This window comes from Panicum virgatum, chromosome 7K (genome assembly GCF_016808335.1).
Source record: "Panicum virgatum strain AP13 chromosome 7K, P.virgatum_v5, whole genome shotgun sequence".
Taxonomy (NCBI): Eukaryota; Viridiplantae; Streptophyta; class Magnoliopsida; order Poales; family Poaceae; genus Panicum; species Panicum virgatum.
In genome coordinates this window covers 51621537-51631294 of record NC_053142.1, presented here as the reverse complement: position 1 = coordinate 51631294, position 9758 = coordinate 51621537, and the positions used below count along the sequence as shown (strand labels likewise).

Sequence of the window (9758 nt, the reverse complement as noted above, 5' to 3'; positions counted from 1 at the left end):
CGTGTCCCTGCCCTCATCGTCGTTGAGGCTCCGCGCCCTCCCCACGCCACTCCCCTCTCTCGAGAGGGCCGCATCGGGATGATTGTGGATGATATGTGGGTCCCCTTAACAGTTTTTTGATAAAAAAATTACAGCTGCCCAACCAAATGGCCTTCTGTTTTTTTCACAGCTGTTTTCCATGGCCCACAGCTTACAGCAGCTTTTCCAAAAGTCACAGCTCAATCAAACACACTTTTAATTTGCTTCTACTATTTATATTGTAATCTATGCAAGTATTGAACCTAACTACTTGTATACCGAATTGCTCGTGAAATTTTTTATTGTGCACCGAATTTTTTTAGATTGTACCGAATACCGAATTGTATGTTAAAACTTTGATATGGCATACCCTAAGTTTCAATCCTAGGTCCGCCACTGTCACCACCCCTTAGGGCGAGTCGAGTAGTCGCGGAGAATTGGGAATGCATGTATTTACTTTTGGTGGTCTCTCGTTGAGCTCGGCTGACTATATGTAGGTGGGGCAGTTCTGTAGTTCGAGGCGGGGAGGAGAAGGGTAGGCTCGTAGGGTCCGACGGGGCTTTTGCGTGCCGTGTTGGTTATGTCTACCTTGCAAGGTTAAATCGAATCTATTCGCCGTCAGTTGCTCTCGGATATGAGCACCTTGGTCGCAACACCGCATCGTAGTAATGCTTTATGGAATATAAGTGATGGTTGGAATTGTTTATCCTGAATTAATATTCAATGTTTGCTATGGTTGCTTAGAAGATGCAATTACTAGTTGATGGTTTAAACATATAGGATATGGAGTTAAAAGTTGAAATTAAGGAATTACTTTAGTTGTTTTTTCTGCAAAATAAACCACCAGCCAAATACCTTGCATGTCTAGGTATGTGGGCTAAGTACACCCACTGGTCGGGTAAGTCTTGCGGAGTATTAGTTGCTCAGGGTTTGTTGCCACCCAAGAATGTATTTCAGGACACCCCGACGTCGACTTCTGCCCTGCTGTGCCAAGTTCATCCGCCGAGATGCAGAGGGGTGGGAAGTGGTGGATCGAGATCAGTAGGATAGGAAGGCGGAGGGTTGCACACTTGAGGGCAGAGTGTGCATCCCCTCTGTTTTGCTTGGACCGGTCTGACCGGTAGGAGGTACCGGTCTAACCGGTGGTCTTGGGCAGGTCATGGGTAACCGGTCTGACCGGTTAAGAGAACCGGTCTGACCGGTTGAACAGAATTTGAACTAGAGTAGTTAGTAAATTGTAGGTCCTTTCTTATCGAACTTTGGTTACATCTATTATAAAACTTGTAAAGTATGTAAGCTAGTGTATATTTGAACTCGGTTTGGAAAACTATTGTATTTGAACGGTGGTTAGTGTAGGCCGAGGGGCACCGGTCTGTCCGGTGTTGGGAACCGGTCTGACCAGTTGTGTTGGACCTGAACCAGGGAGTTAGTTTAGTTGCAGGTTCTTTTCTTTGAACTTGTTTTGCTATTGTAAAGTTTGAACATTATGTAATCTTTGTAAATTATGTAAGTCATGGTGTATTTGAACTCGGATTGTAAAACTATGGTAATTTCACTGGGTTTGTAAAAGTTATGTATTACCTTGTGTCGAGTTGTTGTATTTTCAAGTATTTTGTCGTGCTTGTACCATATGCGCCCGCCTTCGCGTGGGACTACCGGTGTCGTTTCGATCGGGCCGTGGGTTGAAAAAGAATCGCCAAATTAAGCCATTAAGCGAATGTGCCTGATGTGTTCAAATGACGGCCATTACGCTTAATTAGAGTTTTAATTTGGCGGTTCCGTCACAAATAGTACGTGAGGAATAAAGAGGAACAGCAGTGCAAAACCAATCCATCTCACAACCGTGACTTGTCATCTGGATGCGTATGTGATACTTTGATCAACAGCAGCACATGCATCTAAGCTTTTCTTTCAAAAATTGCTGACTGTTCACTTTAGACAAAAACAGTGGCTATATATAACACACACAGTAGAAACATTGAACATGAGGCATCTAATGACCATTCCATGAAAATAAGAAAGAATCATGGAGCAAAGGTAGTGCATGTATGGTCATTGACATGTGGATCTCTCTATCCCACACAGACACACACCCCATGTGGTAGCAACAGTTCATATATAATCACAGGCACACCCACTACTTCACCAGTATTAGCACCATATATATATGAACTTGCACAATTAGCACTGTTATAATCAGTAAAAGAGCTGTAGGAAAAAAAGGAAAAGGGGAAAAGCTAAGAACAAATGCCAGGCTAGCAAGGGCAACAACTGAAAAGGAGAATCTAACAGCCAGGTACCAACTGAAACCATCATTTCAGCGCATTAAGGTCATCTCTAGCTACTGCCACAGCACCTCCATCCAATAATCCATCCAGAACCTTCGCAACCTGCAAATTCCAGAAAGGATCGGGACAAATTCATCAGTTCCAGCGTTTTCAGTCACTTGTTCATGGCGAATTTTACTGCAGGCATCTTATTTTCTTAAGAAAATAGACATCTTGCTCTGCTAATAATTTTAGTGCCATCAGGGGACATATAGCTTAATCCATATCCAATGATTTGCGTAGCTTTCCAGTACTAGAATCATTGCATTGTTTTACAGAAAACAGCAGTTGCTTCCCTCTGCCACTGAAGATTCAGATTTCAGAATACACTTTTTTACACAGAATTTTGACTCATTATTCATTTCCACTCGCAGAAATATCCACTAGAAGTCAGCATTAAGCAAAGCATGCATCTACAGTTAGATCCTGATGGCACCGAAAGGGAAAGATGAAAGAAGTGGACCGGACTGCTAGCGCAGAAGCCGACCGATTTCTTGCTTTCTTACGGAAAGCAGCCACGCCAATGCGTCGCCTTCCTCCGGACACGCAAACGACAACTCATTCCGGCTAATCAAGCAGCCGACTAATAATCTTAATCAAGAAGGGATTTTTATTTTACTGTTTTCCCAAGGAGATCAATCGCTAATAATTTACCTAAGCATGGCGAATTATATTCGATCGACCCGCCTCCCTCCGCTCCGGCGATCTCTTCGGCGGCACACCAAGATGAAAAACCAAAGATGCATGTGTCTATATACGTATCGGACGGTTGCGGCGGGGAGGCTGGGTCGGATCGGAGGGCGCCTATTGCCGCCCGAAGGAGTTGCGGTTCTTCTTGATGAAGTCGTCGAACCGCCGGTTCATCTCCTCCGCGCCCACCGACGGGTCCCGCGCCCTCGGCGGCGGCCGCTGCGGCGGTTGCTGCGCGGGAGGGGGAGACGCCGGCGCCGGCGCCGCGGCAGCAGCCGGGCGCGTCTTCTGCATGATGGCCTTCCACGTGGCGTCCATGTCGTCGTCGCCGCCGTCGCCGTCGCAGTCCAGGGTCTGCGACGGCAGCGATGGTTCCCGTTCAAGAACCGCGTGCTGGTGCGCCGGCGCCCGGCTACGCCTGACGTCCGTGACGTAGGATGGGGAGGAAGTGGCGTCCTCGTCGGACTCCGTGGTGACGCAGGAGTCGCCGCCGCCGGAGTCCGGGGAGAACTCGTGCTCCAGGGGCTCGCCGTACCCGGCCGGGAAACCGAACTCCTCCTTGGCCTTGACGGCGGCGGGGGCAGCCACGTCGGAGGACGGGACAGCGGCCGGCGCCGGGTGCGGCGTGTGCTGCTGAGAGACCGAGACCGGCCAGGGGTCCTTGTGGAGGAGGTGCGCCGCCTGGGCTTGCTGGAAGTGCTTGTGGTCGGAGAGCTTCCAGATGACGAGGATGATGAGGTGCACGGTGACGAAGAGGTAGGGCGGGACGAGCCAGAAGCGCGCGACGGCCCAGGCGCGCGGGAGCACGGCGCCGGCCACGGACACGAGCTGCGGGACGGCGAGGCGCGCGAAGGACGCGGCCGCGGCCAGCAGCGCGGCGGACGCGAACGCCACCTTGGCCGCGAGCACCGTCGTCGTGGACATGCCGCTGCTGCCGCGGTGCCGCGAGGCGTAGGCGGACGACATGGACGAGCGGGGAGGTGGTGGTGTGGAGGACGAGCCGAGCGCGAGGAGGTGTCGGCGTCGCGGCGCGGCGCGAGCAATGAATGGGAGGGAGGAGGCGCGCTGGCTGGACAGAGAGGGGAGTGGAGCGGGTGCCGCGGCTATTGCCTATTTATGTGGGGGAGAGGGGAGCGCCAGAGGTCTGTGGATTTTGCTCTGCACTGGATTCTTATTTCTTTTCCTGATTACAAGTTATTACCGTAGTATAACTGAAGTACTACTAGTAAAAATTTATGGGAAACTAACTCGAGTATTTACATCTTTGCATCCCCCTGAACGAAGATCCATGCCTCGGTTGATGGCGACTGAAAATTACGTTTTCTACTCCCAAAAATGCTACCACCACTACAGCACATGGTAATTTGTGGTAATTGACAGGGTCTGGAGTGCTGTCAAACTGGACACTTAGCTCTTCCCTGTGTGATTGCGAAGGGGAAGGAAAGCGATGATCCGTTCCATGGGAGGGACCGACCAACCAACCGGTGGCGAGCTGAGTGGCTGAGTGCCATACCATACCAGCTTCGTTCTCGGTTGGGCACCGCTGTTCCAAGTCATCATTCTAGCTTCTGCTTTCCGGCTAATCCATCTGGACTATGGATGGCTTCTTTCTCCGATTCGGTGCCAGATCAACACAATCCATCATCATCATGGGGAAACCAACAGAAGGGAAAGCAATACGTACTCATATGTGTGTGTGCTAGTATAAACAATTTGGACTAGTCGATCGCTAGCTAGCGAACGTCGACAGGCGGTGGCACGGCACGATCGAGCACTGTTCTCGTCTGACAGTGCATGAGCCTCATAATTGGATTTGGGGTGCCTGACGACGCAGGCGCTTGAGCTCCCCGATCCGGCTACACATGCGAACCCGGGACAGCGCGGTGCGTACACACACGGGCCGGCTGGCGAGTCAACTCCTTGAGAAAACAATGCATTTCCCGGGATCACCGCGTTGGCCTCGATCCAGATCAGACGGGCATGGTCAAAGGCCCAGCGTCCGGGGACCTGACAGTCAGAACAGCCGGAGCAGGTGGGGATAGCATCTTGTCTTCTACATAACCGTTGCTCGTCGTAGATTTGTTTATTTACCCGCTAATAATATTAATAATCAATCGGCGAACCAAAAAAAATTACTAATCCTACGTTGATCAGCAGGAGGGCATGAGCATGAGTAGAACAAAAGCACTAGTCATTTGGTAGCTATGGATGATGCGTGGACTTTGGCTTTTGCCCTTTGTTCTCGGGGAAAGCGCGGGCGCGGCACGGATTTGTTGGGTTCCGGCTGCAGGCCTTCCAGATTCTTCCTGCCGCGCTCGCCGAGCCCAGCGCCGCCGCCCATCAACTCAAACTCAACGTCACCTTCCCCACGCCCGCGCCGCTGATCCACGACCACAGCCACAGCCACAGGTGGTCTGGTGGATGTGGATGGCGCGTCGCGGCGGATCAGGATGAACCCAGCAGCCGCTGCGTGCGCGAACAGTCCGGACCCAGAGGACGGGAGGAGGGGAAAGATCGAGCCCCGTCTCCGGCACGTCGGCAGCCGCGGTCGACGAGCCCAGACGCTACGCTTACTCTCCCAGCCGCGATACTGTAGAGGGAGCCGCGATACGCCGCGGCGAGTAACGCGCCATGTCCGGGGCACGGGACGGGGACGGTCACGCTGATGACCCGCCGCTGTCTGTCACCTTGTCGAAATATCAACGGCCGCCCGGCAGCGGCGCACGCACAGCTCGAAGCGAGGGGCGCTGCTGCAGATGGGTCGCCGATGGCGGCCTGCCGTGCGCGCATTCACTGCGGCAGCCGGCCGGCGAGCGAGACCGACCTGCCGACGTGATCAACGTACAGCTACGTCGATCGACGTCGCCCCGCTGTCTAGATCACGTGAGATTAGCGGGATCCGCAGCATTAACAACGTAGTGAGCCTCAACGGCCACAGAGTGATGCAGCTGCAAGGCTGTATCTAGCTGCTCTGTACAAGCTTGCTCCAGAAGCGCCACTTCTGAGCAAGCTTTATTTGTTCCTTCGCTTTGCAAAAGGCAGGAACATTGCGTAGCTCAGATGTTCAGAGATGTATAAAACATTAACAAACATACAAGAGCCTTTGTATGTTCTGAATTCGTGAGATTTATTTACAACTGGACTTAGACTCGGATTTGGAGGACGATTCCCTGGAATTAAACTATTTATTATTTTGTTGTTCGAGACGGGGCCTCCTATCGCTCGTTATATCATCAAATGATTTTGGTTTGCTTTTTGCAAAAACTAAAATTCACTAAAGTGCAGGAGTGCATCTTTTATATACTAATTAAAATACCCTCTTCTGAATGGGAAAGGAATGGCGTATTCGTGTACTTACTCCATTTTAACAAAAGAGCAGCCCCTGTCCACGCATTTGTTAAAACAAAAGCGTCGTTAGTGAGGGGTTTGCTCAGGCTAAACAATGTTCCAAAGTTGGGACTCGAACCCTAACCACCCGAGTTTGGTTCCCTTCCGTACAGTCCAGTTCAACAGAGGTGGCTTTCCTTGAACCTTGATGCTCTCCTCAGACTTGCTTTCAGAGCCTGCTTTATTCCTTGCTTCTCCTAAACTAAACACCACTTGATCCATGCATACCACAAATAAACGATCGGATCAGACGTGCCCGTGCATTATTCGCTTACTATTTTTAATTACTTCGAACCACCCAAGAATAAGCTACAGTTCAGATTAAAGCTCTTCTTATTCGAAATATCTGATCCACTAGCCTCAATTAGTGGTGTGGATCATGGAATTGGGTCCAACTGCAATTTAATAGTAGTTCGAGAACAGCTAATGTTTCAGGCAATTGTGATGAGTTAGTGTTATTGAAAGACACTTAACTAAGCAGTAGGCGTTTCACATAATTAATATCACAGAAATTCTGTAGATTGTCCCTTTTTCAAAACAAGTTGCGAATTTGTGTTTAGTACTTGAATTTTCATTTCCACTTGGCCTTCAGGTTGGGTGAGAGTCATCAGGGAGGATTCGAGTTTAAGCCAGCCTAGCCTTCAAATAAGTTTTAATAAGCACTCTTTTGGGTGAGAAAAGTGAGACTTCCTTGCTACCAACTACCATCTACCAACAGTAGCACTGTGCATGCATCCAAAAGCAACAATAATGAACTCGATCACAATCAACGATGGTACTAAATATAACATAAAAGAAACCATGCATGTAACCTCAAATTAAGCGCACATCACTTTCAAATTCGAATTCGAAACTAGTAGTATAATGGAGGGCGTGCTTTTGCCCCCTGATGAATTCTTGATGGGCCCTGGTAGGCATCCCCATCACTTGGGCGCGGAGCAACAACTATGGTGATGATAAAACCGGATGGTGGTGGGGCTCTTATCTTTCCATGGGCGGTGCAATCGTGCATGGCCTGGCCCTTCTCTTTCCATCATCTTCTTCTTCTTCCTTCCTCTTTAGACCATTGCCATCATCATTAGCACTCACTAACCCACACCGATGAACGAACTCGATCATATCATTCTCCTGCAGCTTCCTGCCTGCCTTGGGAAATTGTGCAGCTAGCTCTCGGTGTGGTGTGTTCAGACTTCAATTTTTATGTTGGTATGTTTACTAATTCAAGGTCGGTCACTGTGCTGATGGGAGAAGATCTCGGTGAAAGCGATGGTCGTGCCAATGGATCTCGGCGTAGCAAAGTTCCGGGATAAGCACGGCTCAGTGGTGAGTGGTGACAACTGACAAGCAAGAAGGGTAATGCTAATGCTAATGCAGCAGTGGACGATGGAGCGAAATTTCCTCGCGCTGCGCTTGTGCGTTCAGAAGTCAAGGTCTCTGGAATATATATAATGCCGCTGCTGCTGGGTTGGGAGCATTAGCAGACGGTAATGCATGCTTTTTCTCAATGGAGTTGGCGTGAAGCAAACGACCCATTTGCGACACAAGGAAAACGAAATCACAACCTGATACTGCAACTGAAACCTGACGAAGCAATCAACAGTAAACAGATCGATCAACAGATTAGCAGTACACAGTACTACAGTAGTCTGGTCGTTGCAACTGCAGTGAAGAAGGCTACGGAGACTGCCCGGCAAGTAGGTCGCGGCACTAGTGCTTGTAGCCCAGCATGTTTGCAGTGTGCCGTCACGCGCCTGGTCGTCGTCGACGTCGTACTGTCGTAGAGGCTAGCTACGACATGAACCTGATTCCAAGCGACCAAGCGGCAGATGCAATGGTTGCAGCGGGACCCGGCGGCGACTGATGAGCGACAGGGCGAGTGGTCATCGAATGCCCGATGCGGCATTGGCAAAGGGTCAAAGGGAGGCCGGCACAGGCGCCGGTCTACTAGCCAACGGAATAGATTTGAGTTAATTTTTTGAATGCCATCAAAATTTATATCAATCCCTTCAATGCCACTGAAAATTAAGCTATCCCTTTGTTGCCATCAAAATTTAATGTTTTATCCCTTCAATGCCATTCCGTTCAATTCTGCTGTTAACATAACGGAAGCTACTGCGGACCCCACGTGTAAGTGAAAGGGAAGACTAAGACTAAGGCCGACAGGTCATGGTCGGCGGCGTGGCGAGCTGCCTCTGCTCGCGCCGCACCCCAACAGCGCCTCCGCTCGCTCCGCCCCGCTGCGCCATGGCCACTGCTCCTCCTCCCTCCCTCCCCCCGGCGCGCCGCGCCGCTCCGCCATGGACGCGCGCCGGAGGAGGGCAACATGCCGCGCGTCGTGTGGCCTCCGCCCGCCGCAGCTGCCCCACCGCCAGCAGCCGAGCTCGCGCAGGCCCGCTCGCACGCGCGCGCGCCGAGCTCCGGTCACCGGCGGAGGGAGCAGAGAGGGGGCGCGGCGCCGAGGAAGGAGGCGCGGCGCGGCGAGGTGAGTCGGCCGTGGCGCCCCGAGGCGAGCCGATGGGCAGAGGTCGAGGCAGGCCGAGCTCGAGCGTCCCCGAGCTCCAGGGAGGGCATCGTGTGCGCTGCTGCCGTCGAGGCCACTCCGAATCGGCCGGGCCGCCGCGCTATGGCCCTGCTCGCCGAAGGAGGACGCGGCCGGGTGCCGCCGCCGCAAAGAGCCTCCACCGCCGCCCCCACGGTGACTCGCCGCCTGCTGAAGCCGTCGCGCGGCCACGGCCAGGGGGAGCGGAAGCAGGCCTCTGCGCGCTCGCCGGCCCCTGCTCCGCTCCGGATCCGGCCGCCTGCCATGGAAGGAAAGGAGGAGGGGCCGGCCGCGCGCCACTCCGGATCCGGCGCCGGCGAGGGTGGGCGGAGAGGGAGGGAGGGGGCAGAGGGTCGGCGGCGCCCCGATCCAGTCGCCGGCGAGGGAGGGGGAGGACCGTCCCCGGCGATGGGTGAGGGAGCGCCGGCGAGGGAGGGGGAGGAGCGCCGGCGGCCGGCCCGTGTCGTGCCTCCGCGCGGAGAGGCAGCACGGAGGGCGCCGGTCGCGAGCGCCATGGGGGCCGGCCGCGCGCCCCGCCATGGCGGGATAGAAGAGCCGTGGCGGCCGAGCTCTGCTGTCGGCCCGCCCGGCCGTCCGCGCGGCCCTTCGCCTTAGTCCTCCCTTTCAGTTACACGTGGGGTCCGCAGTAGCTTCCGTTATGTTAACAGCAGAATTGAACGGAATGGCATTGAAGGGATAAAATATTAAATTTTGATGGCAACAAAGGGATAGCTTAATTTTCAATGGCATTGAAGGGATTGATATAAATTTTGATGGCATTCAAGGAATTAACTCAA

At 52.7% G+C, this 9758-nt stretch overlaps 1 protein-coding gene across 1 annotated transcript; it reads right to left on the bottom strand.

The window, feature by feature from the left end:
* Positions 1-1996: 1996 nt before the first annotated feature.
* LOC120642109 lies at positions 1997-4129 on the bottom strand. The gene is made up of 2 exons (XM_039918513.1): positions 3000-4129; positions 1997-2408 (listed from the first exon to the last, which is right to left on the bottom strand). Exon 1 carries the CDS (start codon positions 3999-4001, stop codon positions 3150-3152), a length of 852 nt encoding a protein of 283 aa, XP_039774447.1. The 5' UTR covers positions 4002-4129; the 3' UTR covers positions 1997-2408; positions 3000-3149.
* Between the last annotated feature and the right edge of the window lie 5629 nt (positions 4130-9758).

Excerpts from the sequence above, each read along its gene's own strand:
- LOC120642109 (XM_039918513.1), bottom strand. The coding sequence starts at position 4,001 with ATGTCGTCCGCCTACGCCTCGCGGCACCGCGGCAGCAGCGGCATGTCC.